Source organism: Schistocerca nitens, chromosome 2 (genome assembly GCF_023898315.1).
Source record: "Schistocerca nitens isolate TAMUIC-IGC-003100 chromosome 2, iqSchNite1.1, whole genome shotgun sequence".
In the NCBI taxonomy this organism is placed as follows: Eukaryota; Metazoa; Arthropoda; class Insecta; order Orthoptera; family Acrididae; genus Schistocerca; species Schistocerca nitens.
Window position 1 is genome coordinate 630,522,170 of NC_064615.1, and position 22,177 is coordinate 630,544,346.

Sequence of the window (22,177 nt, forward strand, 5' to 3'; positions counted from 1 at the left end):
GTGTGGATATGGCGAATGCCCGGTGAACATCATCTATCAGCATGTGTAGTGCCAACAGTAAAATTCGGAGGCAGTGGTGTTATGGTGTGGTTGTGTTTTTCATGGAGGGGGCTTGCACTCCTTGTTGTTTTGAGTGGCACTATCACAGCACAGGCCTACATTGATGTTTTAAGTGCCTTCTTGCTTCCAACTGTTGAAGAGTAATTTGGGGATGGTGACTGCATCTTCCAACACGATCAAGCACCTGTTCATAATGCACGGCCTGTGGCAGAGTGGTTACATGACAATAACAGCCCTGTAATGGACTGGCCTGCACAGAGTCCTGACATGAATCCTATAGAATACCTTTGGAATGTTTCGGAATGCCGACTTCACACCAGGCCTCACCGACAGACATCGATACCTCTTCTCAGTGCAGCACTTCGTCAAAAATGGGAACCATTCCCCAAGAAATCTTCCAGCACCTGACTGAATGTACGCCTGCAAGAGTGGAAGCTGTCATCAAGACTAAGGGTGGGCCAACACCATATTGAATTCCAGCATTACCAATAGAGGGTGCCACGAACTTGTAAGTCATTTTCAGCCAGGTATCCGGATACTTTTGATCACAAAGTGCATATGTCGATATTGCAACACTTGCCACAATACAGTACCACATGCCATAATTTGATAAATAAAAAGACCAATTTAAAGTTCTAACTCAATGGTATCATCACAGCAAAACTGTAGAATACATGGAACTTTTAGTTGTGGCACATAAGTACGGTATGCAACTGCTTTTCTACCTTCAGTATTCTCCTCCTTGGTCTGAGCTGAAATGGATCCTACTTTCCAAGCTACCACCAGTAATTGACCACATTTAGTATATACACACACACTTGTACCATCACTCTCATTTTGTTTATAACAAACTTTGTATATAATATTTTCGACTGTAGTGCAAAATCTTGTCTGCAGCAAATTGCTTGTCCACTGCCACTGAACTGATTTATGCTGTTGAAATTTGTCACAAATTCCTTAAACACGAACACTGTACAACAGGAAGGGATGTGACTGATGCCTGTGATTGTTGGCATGGAATAGAAAGAGGGAAACAGAAAGCATTATCTACATCAAGGGGTAGTGCTTGGTACCAGATATATATTATTGATTGGCTAACTCGGTTCATGGCACTTGGTCCCAGTTGCAGGTTGCCTATCTAACAAAGAAAAATTTGATTTTCAATATTTCATATAATTACTGACAAAATTAAAATATTTAAAATGCTGTCATAATCAACACATTAAGAGGTATAAATTTATGTTAAAGGTTTAACACAGCAGCACCAGTATCACAGTTAGAAACTGTATATACAAAGAGTCAATAATTAAAGACCCAGTTTCAAAATGCTATAGAAAGAGAACCACTGTTCAAAATGATGTCAAATTTGAACAGCATATTTTTAACGCAGGAGGAAACATCATGGGATAAAAAGGAAAAAAAGGCACTGATCCATCTGCTAATTGTCTAGGTAATTACAAAATTTGGAAAGACAGATTCTTTTGAAGTGCAGTGTGACAGAGGGAGGATAGTATTTGATCCAATGTCAGCAATGAGTTGGCCACAGCACTGCAGGAGGGGTTGAGTGGTGGTATGCAGACATGCAGTGCAGGTGGATTGCCTGAACTTTGGACATGCCTGCAAGCATGGTGCATAAAATCCAACAAAACATTCTGCATTACTATCCATACAAAACCACCCATCTTTAGTAACTGCTTCCTGCTGACCTGCCAGCAAGACAAATGATCACTCTGGAATTTCTTGGTCACATATAAGTGGACAGTGAATGGCATGGAACATTCTGTGGACAGATGAAGCCTATTTCCATCTCTAAGGACATGTTGATACGCAGAATTGCAGAATATGGATAACAGAAAATCCACGCGCACACACACACACACACACACACATCAACCAGTACCACTTCATTCTACAAAGGTGACTGTGTGGTGCGGGTTGACGACATCACTTATCATAGTGCTGTATTTTTTCGAAGAGACAAGTCCTACGGCTCCTGTTACCTGCACCATCACTGGTAAACGCTACGAGTGTCTTTTGCGCACCAACATCATTCCAACCATTCAACAACACGGATGTGTGGGCATGATCATTTTTGTGCAAGATGGTGCTCCTCCGCACACAGCCAGTGTAGTGGCTGCTTCAGAGGCATTTCAGAAATGCTAGAATTATCAGCTCTGTTATTACCTTACAGCCTGGCTGTTTGGATCACCTGAGCTTAATCCGTGTGACTTCCAGCTGTGGGATTATTTGAATGTTGTGTTCAGTGCTCCAGTTATGAATGTAGCTGAATTAAAGGCAAGCGAGACATTACGATCTGTTGCGGAACATGTTTCTTGATTTCAACTTTTAGCAGAAAATGGTGGACAGTATATTGAAAATGTTTTGCACTAGTCTGATGACAACTAGAAACCAACATTGTTTTGATTTTTAAGTGATTTTTGGCACCAGGACAATTAAAACCTGATGTCACTTGCTTTTCATGGAGTTTTGGGCCTGAGGACAATTAAAATCTGATCTTTCCGATCTGATGAAGCACTTTGTGGGATCTCAATGTGGTGGATGGACTTACCTAACTAATGCTGCCACAACTGTTGACTGCTAAACTTCAGCAGTCATGCACACTGAACAGTAAAGATGGTGTAATGTGCTATTTACATTAAGTCACAGCACCATCTTTTGGTAAAATTTTCATTAAATTTTTTTGTTCCATGACGTCCCACCTCCCACACACCTCCACTGCCCCATCCCCACCCCTACCCTCTGTGTCAATAATATGCTATTCAAATGTGACATCATTCTGAGCAGTGGTTCCCTTTCTACAGCATTATGAAACTGGAACTTTCATAATGGACACCCTGTGTGTCTTGAGGCAGTGTAACTCACAGTGTGCAAATTACGAAGGCTATACTTATTCAGTATTTGAGAATGAGCGTGCTTAGCAACTTCCAAGAAGAGTTACACATAATTTTAAACCTTTATGGAACATTTTCTTACTGATACCTCCATAAAATGATGAACAAAAAATAGTTTATCACTTACCACATTTTCACTGTTCATGCAATGAAACTTCAGCAACAGGCATGACACTTTAAATTATTACTTTTAGTGCTATTTGCAACACATTTTGCACACAGTATCCACACATGCCACTGATGTACCTACAGAATTACATCACTGTACAAAACACAATTTAGGAGATATGATGTCATAAACACTGAGATGCATGAAAAATTAGCTTCTGCTTGAAACAGAGTGCAAATTACCAAGACTGTACTCATCCAGTGTTTGATAATCAGAGCAGATAGTCACTTCCAATTAACTATAAACATGATACCCAACCAGTTCACTTTTTCTCAGTTATATGCTTAATGTCAAATATTTAACATGTTAACTCATCGGTAAAGTAATCAGGTGATTGGAGCTGTTTTATCATTTGTGGGGGGTTTACTAATATTCATCTATCAAATCAGCACCTTCTGTTTATCATTGTCTTCTATATTCTTTTAATTTTCATTCGCAGTAAGCTGATTGCTGTTTGTAGTTGAAACTATCAAATGTTGTGGCAAGGCAAACATCAACACAAAAAAGTTTCATATTAGAGGTTGTGGCAGTCTTTCACTGCAGGCACACTTATCATTAAGTTTGAGACACATCACCGCGGCGCCACCTCTGTGCAGTCGGCCATATAATTTGGTGTTTCACACCACATCTTTGCAACTGCGCTCAGTGTTGTTATTTCTAACCCGCCGCACCTTTCTCTAATGCTGCCACATTGGTGAGTGATTCTTTTCAGCATTTGTGAATTTTGAGACAGTTTCACGTATTGTAGTAGTGTAGTCATTGAATATATGTTTTTCTTGACCACATGTGGATATTGTTCCCTGTGCAGCGCCCACTACGCCTTGTTGCACTATTTCAAATATGTAAGTTAGGTGAGGAAACATTCCTACACTGTTGACCAAAAAGTGATGTTCTATTTTGGCATTTTGTTGGCGGCCTTGTACCGTTAGCACTCGTTTTGGCTCTGGCACACGTACAACCGACCAGCAACTTCTGTTTTCTTGCTACAGGTAATACCATGCTTCGAATCACAAGCTGTTTCTCTTGCATATGTTCTGCCATCTCTTGTGCAACCCAGCAACCACAGCTTCCACCAAAGGCCCAACCGATGTGTTGCTACTTGCGGCTGCTGCTCCAGCACCTCATGACTTCACCGCTGAGCTGATTCTGCACCTCATTGAACTGGAATGCTGAAAATGCCACCCTGTGCAAGTAACTCACAGTGATACGATCACCAGCAGCCCAACCCCCGGCACCAGACAACCTCACCGGCCCCTGCTTCTGCCACCACTGCTGCCATCCCTCCTGGTCTCGACATGCCGCTGCCGCCACTCCCCCTTATGCCGCCACCGTTACATCTGGCTGTTCTGCGGCTCACATGCTGCCCTTCAATCTGCGGTACATGTACCTGTGGTTTTCCTCAGAAGCCGCCATCTTTTCCAGCTGCAGCACCACCCAGGCTGCCACCAAGTTCGCTATGGTGATCGGCTGGCACTAGCTGACATATGCAATGGAGGTCCGTGACATCATCTCTCTGCCCATACCCACTGACGGCTACAAGACACTCTGGTGTTGTCTCACGACACAATTCATACCATCAAAAAGGTAGGGCATCCGGGCCCTGCTTTGCCTCGAGCACAATTCCTGTACCACCTCCAAAGCCTGACAGAGCCGCATATGGTCTGCAATGGTTTACAACATCTGGCTGGTTGTGGTGTCGCACGCTGACCTCTGCCTCACTGATGCTACTAGCCTCACTCATAGGGTGCATGAGATGCTGGCCTCCCTGCCTGTGACCACAGCTGCCAAGTGCCAGTCTCACCCCCAGCCAGCACAGGCAGCTGGCCGTCACTCTATCAGCCACCCCTCCACAAGCTCCACCTCCCCATTTAACTTGTCACTAATGATGTCAATGCCAATTCACCTCTCCACTGGCACAAATCAGAGCCCAGCAGCCGACTGTATATGACATGCTCACCAGCTTTATCACCGACATGGCAAAGCAACAGGCAACCAATTCCTACCACCACCCTCCACGCACCACTAGCCGCCAGTGCAACAGCTACAGCTGCTGCAACTCTTGCCACCCTGTCAACATTTCTCACAACACAGCCGACCTCTCCTGGTACCACAAATGCTTCAGCCCCAGATGACGCAAACTGTAGGAAATCATGTTCTTGCGCCAAACACCAACAGCTGCTGGGATAGGTACAGCCAGCTGTTGCTCGATCTACCTACACTTGTTCGTCTGTGACATTCACTCCGTATCACTCCACCACATCTTTCCTGATCAACAAAAGCTGCAAGTTGTCTATCTTCCCGTGTTGGCTTGTATGGGACACCGGCAACACCTCAGCCATCCTACTGATGGAAGCAGATAACTCTACCATTACCACCTACAGCATACAACATTGTGTCCTCATCTTCAGCCTGAAACAGGACCTCCCCTGGGCCTTCACTGTCAACAATGTCACTGAAGCGATTATCAGAGCGGACTTCCTCGAGCACTACTGCCTGCTTCCTGGCATAGCTAGCCGTTGACAGTAATACACAGAGATCAATGAAGTACACCACTCATATCGCTGTTTTCTTTGATGAGAAGCAGCTGGCATATCCCGGCCCATATGCTGACCTTCTGGCACTATTTCCTGCTCTCACACATGTCAAGTGCACCACAGGAGGTCCACAATTCAACTGTCCATAACAACAACACTACCCATAGACAAACTAAAGATTACCAAATCAAGACTGATGCACGACCTGGTGCACCCAGGGGTGCGTGCCTCCTTACCCTGGTTATGCAGCATTTTATTTGGCCAGATATTCAAACAGATTGCAGAATGTGGGCCCGCACTTGCCTCACCTGTCAGCGCACCAACATTGAGAAGAAGGATGGCTCCTAGCACTCGTGCAATGAGTACCAGAAGCTAAATGCGTGTACCATCCCTAACTGGTATCTGGTGCCAGAAGCTAAATGCATGTACCATTTCTGTGTGGTACCCGGTGCCACTCCTACAATGCACTGGCTGTGGCTACAATTTTCAACACAATTGCCTGTGCCAAGGCTTTCACCCAGACACCTCAGAACATCCAGAAGAAGCCATCAGCATGCCATTTTGGTTCTGTGAGAGCGCCTTCATGACGTTTGGCTTCCGTAATGGTGCCCAAACATGGCATTTCTTGGACAGACTTACTCATTTTTTTCCACGTTGTCCAAGGAACACAGCATCCACAGTACTGAATGCCTCCAGGATGCCAGCATCATCATCAACACAGCACAATGCATTCTCGGTGCCAATGAGGTGGTATTCCTGAGAAGTGTCATCTCCGTCACTGGGTCATGTCCCCTGCCCCATAAGGTGCAAGCTATTCTCGAATTCCTGCATCCAGACACATTCTAGAACCTCCAGCACTTCCTTAGCCAAAACAAATGGTAACAATCCAGTACTATGGATGCCACAAATGGAAAACAGCTTCTTTGCCAGCAAGTGAGACTCGTCAGATGTTACCCTGCTTGCCCAATCCCACCCCACTGCCTGCCTGCCATCTTGGTTGACGCCAGCCAGTGAGCCACTGTCGTTGTCCTGCAGCAGCATGCAGAAAACATCTGGCAACCGCTACCCTTTTCCCAGCAAGCTCTCTGCCACTCAGTGGTGCTGCAGCAATACAACAGAGAGCTCCTTGCCATCTACAAAAGTCAAATACTTTCAGCCACCAGCAGAGGCCCGTCACTTCACGGTCTTCACCGCCCACTAGCCTATAACATTTTCCCTAGCCAGAGACTTTGACAAGTGCTCGCCACATCAGTATGGCATCTGTCATTTGTCTCTGAACTTTCTACTCACATAAGTCACATCGCTGAAATTGATAACATCATTGCTGACTGCCTCAGCCTACCCTGTGCCATTGTTTCCTCCCTGGATTATGAGGCACTTAGCAGTGCACAGAAGTACAACCCAAAACTTTCCCACCCATGTCTTAAACATACATCAGCTCTAAGCTCAAACAGAAGTATCTTGTGTGACATATTCACCAGTTCACTGCACCCGTTCCTGTCCGCTCACTGCACCCATTCCTGTCCGCTCACAGCCACAAAGCCACATTCAACCAGTTGCACGACCCGGTGCACCAAGGCATGCGTGCCTCCTTACCCTGGTGATGCAGCATTTGATTTGGCCAGGTATTCAAACAAATTGCAGATTGTGGGCCCATACTCGCCTCACCTGTCAGCGCACCAACATCGGCTCTCATGTATGTGACCCCGCCGCCATTTTCCCAGATTTCAGGCATTGTTTCATCCACGTTCACATGGACATCACTGGTCCTCTACTGGCCTCTGACAGCTGTTGCTACCTCCACATCTTCGTGGACAGGTTCACCCGCTATACTGTTTCAATGCCAATATTGGATGTCACCGTCGCCATGGTAGCTGCCACCTTTCTCTTCAGTGGATTCCCCGTTTAAGCTGCCCAAGCCATGTCACTATGGACACCAATTTACATCTTCCCTTTCTCATGCACTGAAGACCTCTGTAGGACTGACTTGCCCTGTCAGCGAGATACCATACCACCAACAGCAAGCTGGAATGGCTCCACTATATCTTGAAGACTCCCTTTGCCTGCCACGACAACAAGCAGACTGCTGTCCTGCCCACACGCACAATTCCGATCCCAGCCAGGTTCTAAATTGGGACACTAAGACATTTACCCTGCACCTCCAGGCACCCCTACCAGCATTTTGATTGATAGGCTGAAACCTGCCTATACACTGCCCAATCTCACAACACCCAGCCCGACTACCATTCTCACCAAAGCCCCACAGACACAGGCCGCTGCCACCGCCACAGTCATCAGTGGCTCAAACGGTGTCACCACAGATGAAGTTGCTGCAGACGCAGCACCAAGCACCTCCGTCACCGAAGCCACCAATACTCTGGCATACCAAACTATGACGGAGGACAGCATAGGAAAACCATCATGCTGCATCAGTGCCAGCCTCCAACCCACCAGTTGTCAACAGCACAGGCTCAGCATCCCCGACTCACAGGATGCTCATGCCTCTGCCACTCTACCAATCCTGCAGCCTATGCCTGATGCAGGGATGTCACCTCCGTACCTGTCAACAGCCCAGTGCAGCTCTGACATCACATTGCAACCTCCACAGCTTCCACAACAGTGTTATTTCTTGCATTCCAAGCTCCCAACACCAGAGCTGCCACCACCCATCCTCAGGCCGGAGGTGTTGGCAATTAACGCTCACAGTGTCTGCCATGTGTACTTTCAGCTGTCAAACGTGGCCACCAAGCCATCAACCCCTCCTCGCAGCCAGCAGGCAACATTGCTGTGCCCTTTCCTCCAGAGCTCTGCAATGGCAACCAAACCCAGCACATGCCCACTCTTGTGTATGCATCACTGGACACAGGCTCAGGCCGACCTGACACGGCACCCCTCACCTCTCGCATTGCTAGCTTATTCATTGCTTACACTCACTGTTGGTACCGTAGCTGCCACTCGCTTTCATGCAGTGGACCAGCACTTCCGTCAGCCAGCTGCTCCTTCCAGCTCACACTCTGCGTCTGCCTCCATCACATAACTGGCAACCGCCGCGTCCAAGCCACTGCCCACATCGTCACTGCTGGTACAACATGCCCCTTCATGGGTTCCAGCCTTCACCATTGATACATTGAAGGGGAGGGGGCATTGTGTGAAAGCCTTTTGCTGCACAGCTTTCTTAGCAGTTCTGTACGTACCTAGCTCAATATGGCTGTATGCTAAGACAGTGGGTTTCTTCCATTGTGTGTTTACTTCCATCTAAAACTATTCACCCTACTGTAAGCCCAATAACTATATACACCAGTCACTGACTACCAGCACAGAACAACAGCTTGGTCCCTAGCGAGGCTCCTGCAAACCCTGCCTCGCTCTCAGTCTTCACCTTCTTCTCACTGCATCATCATCATCACCATCATCATATCATCATCATAGTCATCATCATCACCACCACCACCACCACCACCATCGTCTGCTTCGCATTGTGACGGATATGCTACATGGTAATGCTTATCCCGAAGTTAGAGACAAACCTGCGCCGCACTGCCTCTATATCTGCTTTGCAGCCAGGTGTGTAAATTGATGTTTCACATGCCGTGTGTTCCGCCACATATGATTAACGCCACTTCTCACATCGAAAATTACTTGTGTTGCGCTGGTGATACTCAGGGATGAGTTTTCGAGTACACTCAGTGTTGTTATTTCTGCTGCGTAGTGCTTTTGTCTGGTGCCACATTGGTGAGTGACTTTTTTCAGTGTCTGTAAATTCTGAGACAGTTTCAAGTTTTGCAGTAGTGTAGTCATTTAGTAAATGTGTTTATTAACACACCCACACCTTATTTCACTATTTCAAACTTTCCTACAAGATATATCATTCAGAAGTGAAACCAAAAAAAGTTAACTTCCTAGAAAATTTAAAACATGCCAGAACAGAAAACACAAGAGGGAGACAATGAAAAATGAACTGTAGCAGTTATTTCCAAAGGAAGTTTAATGTCTCATCATCACTATACTCTTTCTTATGAATTAAATAAGTATCATACTGCCTGTGAAACATGCTAAAATCATTACTGTGTAGATCATATGTGACATGAACAGCTAGTGTTGAATTTTTGTATTAGACCAACGCTTGTCTAGAAATGTGAGAAATAATAAGGGGGAATATGAAAAATGAACAGAATTTACTGCTTCAATATCAACTGTGGAGCTAACCCAAATAAGGCATACATCTTTTTAATATCTGAGAAACATCAAGCCTAACATGAGCAGTTGACATCATGTGCAAAAAAGGAGAGAAGATACAATAACCAGTTGTTGTTAAGGTATCAGACTCTTCTCCTCGGTACAGTAACCAATAGAACTGGAGATGAAAGCAAAACTTGACATAGACCGTCATAGTACAGGGTGGGCACAGTAGCACATTTGTAGATTCTATTTCGTAATTATTTTTATGCTTCTCAAAAGATGACAATTTGTGGTATTTTCAGTTCATTCCAAAATTCAAATGGAACATATGTAAGTCAAAATGGATGACATAAATGATATTGTTCAATACTAACTTCTTAAAACTTCAGAATTTTTGTGGTTCAGTCTTGGCTTCTTTTAAGTTAGCGAACATCAAGCATTTTACAACCTGAGTCTATTTGTGTGTCCTAAGTGGGTTCAGAACTAAACTACTGACTCAAATTTAAATGCATTATCTCGATACACAAATACCAAATGAGCACTACCATGGAACAACCACTCTAATATGCTATAAATGCATGAATTTACATGTTTACATTTCAGTGCTAGCTTCAACTAAATTTTCTACTGTCTTAATATGACACGTCTGCATAACTGGAATCACTTTAAATTGTTCACATTACGTGTAACTTAACTTTTTCAGTAAGGGTTGGAAATAAATGGCAATGGTACAATGCACCTTTCTCCTTTACGCAAGGATCATTTTGGACACCATATGCTTCAAATTCCGTGCCTGGTTGCCACATTCTTTATAATTTTATATTCCACGTTCGCTGCACAGAAAGGGAACCTTATGATCCTCTAAGTACAAACTATTGGGCCCTGAGGAAAAATGAATAGCATCTTTTTTGTATGTGATTTCATGTAGTTTAGTTTTGTACTGGGATATGTTTTTGCTAGAGATCAAAGTTTTCGTGTTATTCAAGATAAAGTGTACAAAAGTGGCCCCCAAAGCACTCACACCTCACCAGACAGGAATTTTAGTATGCTGTTCATAACACTAATTCTTATCTGTGTACAAAAAATTTGTGGCTATACGAATTATTTCCCTTATCTGATCTCTTTTGGCCTTCATTGGCTTGGCTTGGTCATTACACTACTAGCTTTGTAGGCTATTTCATTAACATTATTAATTTGAACTTCCCTGTGACAGTATTGAAAGGAAAAAGAATTTTCTCAGTATTATGCATAAACTGATTACATGTATTAAGAAGGTCAGACAAATGAAACAGTTTAAGTGTTAATTTTATCTTGTTAAAAATGTACATATTTGTGAGGTAAATTTATAAATACATTAACTTTATAATTTTCAAGAGCATGACTAAAATAGTGGCATAACAGCCCAGCCAATGAAGACCAAAAATGGGCAAATGTGGGAAGTAATTTGTGTAGTTGCAAATTTTTGTGCAATGGTAGGACGGAGTGCCACGAACACACTAAAAATCTTGACCAGTGGGAGGCTGGCTGTTGGGGTCAGGGTGCATTGGAAGGCCACTTTTGTATGTTTTTCTTGCATAACTCAAAAATGGTGGCCTCTTGCGGAAAACATACCTCAGTACAAAATTAAACTATATTAAATTGCCTGCAAGAAAGGTCCTATTCACTTTTTCTCTATGACCAATAGTTTGTGTGCAGAGAGTGAAAGAACACGGAAAATCTTGCACATCATGCATGAACTGTAGCTTAAATAGTTTTTGTAGAGCAATGTGTGGCAGTTTCCCCTGCAGGATGTTAATTCATATTTGCTCATTTTAAGTTTCATTTTGTAACTATTCATCAACCGAAACAAATCTCTCATACTATGAACAAAAGAGAAAATGTTCACACCATGGTTAGTAACATGAAAATTTGATATTACTCATCATGTATTCTTTTATAAAATGACCAATAAGGATTTTCTATTAAACCACAATGAAACTAACATCATAATATTTGACATCAATACTAAAGCTTTCAGTTCTGGAAACTGTTTAATACAAAATAAACCTTTGGTTAAATAAATCTGCACAAATACGGTTTCCCTCTCCCATGTTTTGTACTCACTTATAAACTTACCAAACTTTCAGCACATATTCTGAGGTTGTTCTGATTCTTATTGCCAAACATACATTAGCAAAAAAGGGAACCATTGTAGAAGTACATCATTCAAGAATCATTTGAAACTGGACAACACCCATATCTAAAGAGTGCCCTGTTGCCACCTCCACCTCCACCTCCACCTCCACCTCCTCCTCCTCCTCCTCCTCCTCCTCCTCCTCCGCCACCACCACCACCACCCCCTCCTCCTCCTCCTCCTCCTCCTCCTCACATTCCATGGAGTCACACCTCTGTAACTGAGTTACAACTCAAGGATTTATATTTACTTAAAGACATGGTTCCATTTCCAGAAAGCTGATGGAGAACCATAAGAAGAATATACACTGCTTCAATTTGTCGGAATAATTCTTCTTCTTCTTCTTCTTCTTCTTCTTCTTCTTCTTCTTCTACTACTACTAATACTACTACTGTTAGTTTGCAGGTGTGGTGGAGGATTTATTAGTATCATTGTTGTTATTATTATCATGTTTCAGGGTTTGTAGCCACGTTGATGTTGTTGTTTTCCCTCCAAGGTATTTTGACAACTTCTCTCATTATCTTCGTCAAATATCAAACATAGATTTCATTAGAAATCATTTCCAATAATAAATCAGTCTCACAGAAACTTAAGATGAACTAAAAGGCTGCACCAAACCATAAAAAAATTACAAGTACAGAAAATGGCATAAAATATTCATTGGAGTTCAAACAGCAAGCTCCAAAATCTGCACTAGATACCTGAAGACAATAACTAAGGTCATTGTGAAAATACTGCATAAATAAAATGACAAAATTAACTCAACTGAAAAGCCAGGAACTTTTAAATCATCAATTTCACTAAGAAACCCTGAAAGATCTAATAAAAATAATAAATTGTGTTCAGCTGCTTATCTGAAGTACAACATAAAAGAATCGATGTAAAGACTGACAAATAATCTCCATACCTTTAATGCTGCATACTTTATTACGTTATTATAGATAACTAATGGCTCTTATAGTCTACAATACATAGCCATAGCTTCATAAACTATCCATTTTGCCCCTGCCTGGTTTTGAAGAGTACCACCCATACTTTTACTTCTTCACTTCAGTATTTATGTGTATTATAAATTACATTATGAAAATGAAATGATTATTGGAAAGCAAAAGAAACCACTAAGCCCACAATCATCCATACAGGGTGTCCCAGGAGTAATGGTCAATATGAAGGGATGTGACAGGAATGATCATTCGAAGCAAAGAAACTATCTGCCCGAGAGATGGTAGTATGGGCGGAAAAAGTGTTCTGTAAACATGGGCTCTGAACTGTATATCTCAAGAGCTATGATCACTTGTTCACCTTTGCTATTGTGAAACATCTCTCTTCTAATGAAGAAGTACTCATAACTCTTAAGGTCTACATTTTAGAGCCCGTTTTCACTAAAATTTTTCTTGTTGTGATCCATATTACCTTCTCCCAAAAATTGGAAAGCAAAGGACTTACAGCAGAAGAGTTTCATTTCACAGTTTCAAACCTTTCAAGTCCACATCTTATGTGTACTTTTTCATTTCACTACTGTGAAACACATCCCTTCTACTGAAGAAGTGCCCACAGCTCTTAAGGCATGTTCTTTACAGCCCATGTTTTCTAGACTTTTTTACTTCAAATGATCATTCCTGTCACATCCAAGAGTATTGACCATTCCTCCTGGGACATCCTGTACAGTACCTAAGCATTTGTGTTGTGATATACCATATTATTTCTACAGCCCTACATTAATTGTAAATGGCTTTTTACAATTTTTTTGCTATTACTATTATTTTTAATGAAAATTCTAAATTTATATTTTTTTCAATATCTCAGACAGGAGAAAATAAAAAGTAATCTGAGTTCACATCCAAATGCTCACTTTGACAAAATGAATCTTGGTATGAGTTCTTTCATCTGTTGGTATCCACGCAGGAGAGAACGTGGAACTTGAAACAGATTGAGGAATTCCAAATGCCATATAAATATCTCCTTGTGCATCACACGCCCAGATGACATCTCGCCCACAAGACACATGAGTGAACCGAACATTATCTGGAACAGTCAAAGTCAGTGTTTTCAGGAAAAAGGAGATAGAGCAGTTTCACGTTCCAGGTAAAACAATAACTGAAATGAAAATCTAAAATAATAAAATGACAGATTTTTCCAAATGGACCCACATGTAATGGGAAACTACTACGGCTACAAGTTACACTAGGATTGGAGAAATCAACTCGAAAGTGCAGGGAGATTTTTGATTGTAGTTCAAAATATATAATTTAAATCAATAATTTTATATAGCTCAAGCTATCAAAATCACTAACTAAATTTTACGTAATCATTAACTTTTTACCCACGGCTACACCCGCGTGTGTATATATCACATGTTGCACAAATTTTGCTCTCTCTCTCTCTCTCTCTCTCTCAGACCAACTCCTCCTCCCCATCTCTCTGTCCATCTCCTCTTCTCCCTCTATCTGTCCAACTCCTCCTCCTCCTCCTCCTCCTCCTCCTCCTCCTCCTCCTCCTCCTCCCACCCCTCCCTCCAGTATTCGTATCCTACTGTATCTCTCCACGCCAATAGCCCCTCCCCTTGCTTCCTACTCCTTTCTCCCTCTACCCACCCAATATGACGCAACTCCTCACCCCACTGCATCTGCCAGCAACATTTGCATTCTATTTTGTGCACCTGTTTTAACTCCAAGCTTGGCTTTTTGGTAAATGATCTTCTTTACTACTAACGTATTTGCATTCTGCCAGAAACATCTTTAATATATTCATCAGAGCAAAATATATTCTGAAAAAGTTATTGCAGGAGTTAACGGTTCAGATATGGATAAACATGATTAATTAAAAATCTGGTATTTTTGTTTCAACTGATTGGATTATACCAAGAGCTTTACTACAAATTTCATTCATGAAAGGAAATGATTATTACATATAATAAAAGTGTAACAGTAATACGATAAATCAGATACACAAGTCATGTAGTGGTAAGCCCTTGGTGGAACAGAAATACTTCCTTGATTATACAGTAAGTTGTTACATTTACTCTTTCTGTTATTTACATACATCAGTAAACTATACAGATTATGTTACAAGCCATTTCCATAAACAAACAAAAATATAATAAACCTAATGAAAAATATTAATACTACAAAAATTGTTATTTTTTTTACTAATTATTAAATCAAAAGGCAAATTCACTTCAGAAAACTATAAAATTATGAGGCAGGATTGTTGGCCACTAATTACAATCAGGAGCCAAAAATTTTAGTACTGTCAACTTATAAACATGTGTTGTGGTCTTCAGTCCAGAGATTGGCTTGATGCAGCTCTCCATGCTACTCTATCCTGTGCATGCTTCTTCACCTCACAGTACCTACTGCAACCTATATCCTTCTGAATCTGTTTAGTGTATTCATCTCTTGGTCTCCCTCTATGATTTTTACCCTCCACGCTGCCCTCCAATACTAAATTGGTGATCCCTTGATGCCTCAGAACATGCCCTACCAACCAATCCCTTCTTCTAGTCAAGTTGTGCCACATATTTCTCTTCTCCCCAATTCTATTCAGTACCTCCTCATTAGTTATGTGATCTACCCATCTAATCTTCAGCATTCTTCTGAAGCACCACATTTCAAAAGCTTCTATTCTCTTCTCATCTAAACTATTTACCGTCCACATTTCACGTCCATACATGGCTACACTCCATACAAATACTTTCAGAAACGACTTCCTGACACTTAAATCTTTACTCGATGTCAACAAATTTCTCTTCTTCAGCAATGCTTTCCTTCCCATTGCCAGTCTACATTTTATATCCTATCTACTTTGACCATCATCAGTTATTTTGCTCCCCAAATAGCAAAACTCCTTTACTACTTTAAAAAGCATCTCATTTCCTAATCTAATTTCCTCAGCATCACCCGATCCAATTTCCTCAGCATCACCCGATTTGATTCGACTGCATTCCATTATCCTCGTTTTACTTCTGTTGATGTTCACCTTATATCCCCCTTTCAAGACACTGTTCATACCGTTCAGCTGCTCTTCCAGGTCCTTTAATGTCTCCCACAGAATTACAATGTCATCGGTGAACCTCAAAGTTTTTATTTCTTCTCCATGGATTTTAATTCCTACTACGAATTTTTCTTTTGTTTCCTTTATTGCTTGCTCAATATACAGATTGAATAACATCAGGGAGAGGCCACAACCCTGTCTCACTCCCTTCCCAACCACTGCTTCCCTTTCATGTCCCTTGACTCTTATAACTGCCATCTGGTTTCTGTACAAATTGTAAATAGCCTTTCACTCCCTGTATTTTACCACTGCCACTTTCAGAATTTGAAAGAGAGTACTCCAGTCAACATTGTCAAAAGCCTTCTCTAAGTCTACAAATGCTAGAAACGTAGGTTTGCCTTTCTTTAATCTATTTTCTAAAATAAGTCATAGGGTCAGTATTATCTCCCGTGTTACAACATTTCTACAGAATCCAAACTGATCTTCCCTGAGGTCAGCTTCTACCAGTTTTTCAATTCATTTGTAAAGAATTCGTGTTAGTATTTTGCAGCCGTGGCTTATTAAACTGATATTTTGGTAATTTTCACATCCGTCAACACCTGCTCTCTTTGGGATTGGAATTATTATATTCTTCTTGAAGTCAGAGGGTATTTCGCCTGTCTAACACATCTTACTCACCAGGTGGTAGAGTTTTCCCAGGGCTGGCTCTCCCAAGGTTATCAGCAGTTCTAATGAAATTGATATACACATAGTAAAATAAAAAATCTTAGCTTTTGGACCTATTAGTTCCTTCATTGGGGAGAAGAGAGAGATGGGTTAAAGATGGCTAAAAAGAAAGGACAGATCATGCAGACCCAAGAATGAAAAGGACTCTCATATTATAAGAAATGCAGGGGACAAATATTCTCTGCTGGTTCTGTCATTTGAGCATAATAAAGTTATTTAACATTGAAATATACAAAGAAATTTTTTTTAAAACACATTTCTTCACTTATTGCATACATACTGTTGTTTTAGTCATTATTCGGTTGATTATTTGTAATTGGACTGTTGGCTGACATTACATTTTAGTAATATTATGAATGTGCGACTGGTAATGTTTCAGCTTCCAAAAATATATATAACCATGTGGGAAAAATATATCTAAAAACAAAGATGATGTGACTTACCAAACGAAAGCGCTGGCAGGTTGACAGATACACAAACATACAAACAAAATTCAAGCTTTCGCAACCAACGGTTGCTTCATCAGGAAAGAGGAAAGAAGAGGGAAAGACGAAAGGATGTGGGTTTTAAGGGAGAGGGTAAGGAGTCATTCCAACCCCGGGAGCGGAAAGACTTACCTTAGGGGGAAAAAGCACAGCTATACACACACACACACACGCACACGCACACGCACACGCGCACGCGCACGCACGCACACACACACACACACACACACACACACACACACACACACACACAAGCAGACATTTGTCTGTGTCTGTGTATGTGCGGATGGATGTGTGTGTGCGTGCGAGTGTATACCTGTCCTTTTTTCCCCCTAAGGTAAGTCTTTCCGCTCCCAGGATTGGAATGACTCCTTACCCTCTCCCTTAAAACCCACATCCTTTCGTCTATCCCTCTCCTTCCGTCTTTCCTGATGAAGCACCGTTGGTTGCGAAAGCTTGAATTTTGTGTGTATGTTTATGTTTATTTCTGTATCTATCAACCTGCCAGCGCTTTCGTTTGGTACGTGACTTAGCATACGAAAGTGCTATCCCGGGAACGGAAAGACTTACCTTAGGGGGAAAAAAGGACAGGTATACACTCGCACACTCACCCATATCCAACCACACATACACAGACACAAGCAGACATTTGTAAAGGCAAAGAGATTTGGCAGAGATGTCAGTCGAGGCAGAAGTACAGGGGCAAAGATGTTGTTGAAAGACAGGTGAGGTATGAGCGGCGTCAACTTGAAATTAGCGGAGGTTGAGGCCTGGCGGATAACGAGAGAAGAGGATATACTGAAGGGCAAGTACCCATCTCCGGAGTTCTGACAGGTTGGTGTTAGTGGGAAGTATCCAGATAACCCGGACGGTGTAACACTGTGCCAAGATGTGCTGGCTGTGCACCAAGGCATGTTTAGCCACAGGGTGATCCTCATTACCAACAAACACTGTCTGCCTGTGTCCATTCATGCGAATGGACAGTTTGTTGCTGGTCACTCCCACATAGAAAGCTTCACAGTGTAGGCAGGTCAGTTGGTAAATCACGTGGGTGCTTTCACACGTGGCTCTGCCTTTGATCGTGTACGCCTTCCGGGTTACAGGACTGGAGTAGGTGGTGGTGGGAGGGTGCATGGGACAGGTTTTACACCAGGGGCAGTTACAAGGGTAGGAGCCAGAGGGTAGGGAAGGTGGTTTGGGGATTTCATAGGGATGAACTAAGAGGCTACAAAAGTGCCCCACTTGTGACAGGATACTTTCCGGGACTGGATCAGACTCTGAATGTGGCTCTCCAGCAGGGATACGACTTCCTCAAATCCTGCCCTGAAATGAGATCCATCCTTCATGAAATCCTCCCCACTCCACCAAGAGTGTCTTTCCGCCGTCCACCTAACCTTCGTAACCTCTTAGTTCATCCCTATGAAATCCCCAAACCACCTTCCCTACCCTCTGGCTCCTACCCTTGTAACCGCCCCCGGTGTAAAACCTGTCCCATGCACCCCACCACCACCTACTCCAGTCCCGTAACCCGGAAGGTGTACACGATCAAAGACAGAGCCACGTGTGAAAGCACTCACGTGATCTACCAACTGACCTGCCTACACTGTGACGCATTCTATGTGGGAATGACCACTAACACCAACCTATCCGAACTCCGGAGATGGGAACTTGCTCTTCAATATATCCTCTCTTCCCGTTATCCACCAGGCCTCAATCTCCGCTACTTTCAAGTTGCCGCCACTCACACCTCACATATATATATATATATATATATATATATATATATATATATATATATATATATATATATATATATATATATATATATAAACAAAGATGATGTGACTTACCAAATGAAAGTGCTGGCAGGTCGACAGACACACAAACGAACACAAACATACACACAAAATTCAAGCTTTCGCAACAAACTGTTGCCTCATCAGGAAAGAGGGAAGGAGAGGGAAAGACGAAAGGATGTGGGTTTTAAGGGAGAGGGTAAGGAGTCATTCCAATCCCGGGAGCGGAAAGACTTACCTTAGGGGGAAAAAGGACAGGTATACACTCGCACACACACACATATCCATCCACACATATCCACATCCATCCACACTATATATATATATATATATATATATATATATATATAGGGAAACATTCCACATGGGAAAAATATATCTAAAAACAAAGATGATGTGACTTACCAAACGAAAGCGCTGGCACGTCGATAGACACACAAACAAACACAAACATACAGGGTGTGGTAGATAAGTAATGAGACTCAGTCTAGAAAAACAAATTTATTGATCCAATTTGTACAAAACGTTAATATTCTTCAAAGTACTCGCCTTGGTCGTCGACACAACGTTGCCAGCGCATTTTCCAAGCTTCATAGGCCCCACTGTAGTCCGTTTGAGTTATCCCAGTTAGTGCCTTCGTGACAGCACGTTGGATGTTCGGAATATCGTCGAAACAATGACCCTTCAGGCATCTTTTGACCTTTGGAAATAGGAAGAAATCAGGAGGACTCAAGTCAGGGCTGTATGGTGGCTGTGGCAAAACTTCAACTCCAATTCGGGTCAAGTAGGAGGTCCCGAGGAACGCTGTGTGCGCTGGAGCTTTGTCGTGGTGGAGACGCCAGCGTTGAGCAAGGTCCTGTCGCTTCCGTTTGACGGCTCTGTGCAATCGCTGAAGGACTTCTTTGTAGAATTCGGCATTGACAGTCTTCCCCTGAGGGACAAACTCTTTGTGAATTAACCCCCGCTTGTCGAAAAACACAATCAGCATTGTCTTGATACAGGACTTCGACATTCTTGCTTTCTTCGGCCGTGGGGATGCCGGTGTGTGCCACTCCGAGCTCTGGGCTTTCATCTCCGGGTCGTACTGGAATGTCCACGATTCGTCGCCTGTTACTACATTGTCTAAAAAGTGTGGATTATTTTCCAAATCATTCAACATCTCACGGCAAACGTCCACTCGTTGCTTTTGTTCGGCGGTGAGCACTCGGGGAACCAATTTTGCGCAAACTTTCCTCATCATCAAATCTTGCGTAACAATTTGGTGAACCATAAATTTATTCACGGAGACCTCATCGGCGATCATTTTGAGACTTAAACAAAGGTCGGAGTCCAGGAGTTCTTTCACTTTGGCCACCGTTTCATCCACACGACTCGTTGAAGGGTGTCCAGATCGTTCCATATCTTCAACGGATTCCCTCCCGTTTTTAAATTCATTAAACCACCGGAACACTTGAGCTCTTGATAGGGAGTCTTCTTTGTAGGCCTCCGTAATCATAGCAAAAGTTTCCGACGCAGTTTTGCCCAAGCGAAAGCAAAATTTGATTGCATACCGCTGTTCTATCGAGCGATCCATCTTCAGTGTTTTCACAAGTGTCACGGGCACACAAACAATGTAATACGCGAAGCTCGACTCTCACTGCACCAGAGCTCCGACGCGACTGCGAACGGGTTCTATTGTTAGCTCAGATCCCCCACCACGTGACGTACAGGTGGAGACCGCCCTGCGAGCGACTGGGGCGCCGCGCGGCGGCCAGTCTCATTACTTATCTACCACACCCTGCACACACAAAATTCAAGCTTTCACATCAGGAAAGAGGGAAGGAGAGGGAAAGACGAAAGGATGTGGGTTTTAAGGGAGAGGGTAAGGAGTCATTCCAATCCCGGGAGCGGAAAGACTTACCTTAGGGGGAAAAAAGGACAGGTATACACTCGCACACACACACATATCCATCCACACATATACAGACACAAGCAGACATATTTAAAGACAAAGAGTTTGGGCAGAGATGTCAGTCGAGGCGGAAGTGAAGAGGCAAAGATGATGTTGAATGACAGGTGAGGTATGAGTGGCGGCAACTTGAAATTGCGGAGATTGAGGCCTGGTGGGTAACGGGAAGAGAGGATATATTGAAGAGCAAGTTCCCATCTCCGGAGTTCGGATAGGTTGGTGTTGGTGGGAAGTATCCAGATAACCCGGACGGTGTAACACTGTGCCAAGATGTGCTGGCCGTGCACCAAGGCATGTTTAGCCACAAGGTGATCTTCATTCAAGTTGCCGCAACTCATACCTCACCTGTCATTCAACATCATCTTTGCCTCTTCACTTCTGCCTCGACTGACATCTCTGCCCAAACTCTTTGTCTTTAAATATGTCTGCTTGTGTCTGTATATGTGTGGATGGATACGTGTGTGTGTGTGCGCGCGAGTGTATACCTGTCCTTTTTTCCCCTAAGGTAAGTCTTTCCGCTCCCGGGATTGGAATGACTCCTTACCCTCTCCCTTAAAACCCACATCCTTTCGTCTTTCCCTCTCCTTCCCCTCTTTCCTGATGAGGCAACAGTTTGTTGCGAAAGCTTGAATTTTGTGTGTGTGTTTGTGTTTGTTTGTGTGTCTATCGACCTGCCAGCGCTTTCGTTCGGTAAGTCACATCATCTTTGGTTATATATATATATATATATATATATATATATATATATATATAAAACAAGATGAAATTCAAGACAGAAAATTATTTAGGAAAAAAATTCATGACTGGGTAGTTGGTCAAGCTGAAAAACCAAAGAAAACTGGAACCACATGGTCTGATGAAAGGAAAAGAGCTCATTCCGAGAGAATGAAAACAATTTGGGCAGAGAGAAAGTCTAAAAGAAAATAACTGAATGCCCCGTGATTGTACTTCGCGTGGTCCAGTAGGGCCCAAACGTGAATAATATATATATATATATATATATATATATATATATATATATATATATATAGAGAGAGAGAGAGAGAGAGAGAGAGAGAGAGAGAGAGAAATGAAAGCAAAATGTGGCAGTACTTGTGATTTACCTTGTAACCATACCTTTAAAGCACTCCAACAAAATGATTGAAACTGAATGCACACTGGATTTTAATAGTCTGTTGCGACAAGAGAAGTCAATCTAAGAC

The 22,177-nt window shown here is 42.6% G+C and overlaps 1 protein-coding gene across 2 annotated transcripts in view; it reads right to left on the minus strand.

Moving 5' to 3' along the window:
- Positions 1–22,177, minus strand: part of LOC126236737 (uncharacterized) — a 225,451-nt gene that overhangs the window by 41,752 nt on the left and 161,522 nt on the right. For both annotated transcript variants that reach the window (XM_049946267.1, XM_049946269.1), the window contains exon 14: positions 13,880–14,052. In XM_049946267.1, the coding sequence (XP_049802224.1) occupies positions 13,880–14,052 (173 nt within the window). The remainder of the gene's footprint in view (positions 1–13,879; positions 14,053–22,177) is intronic.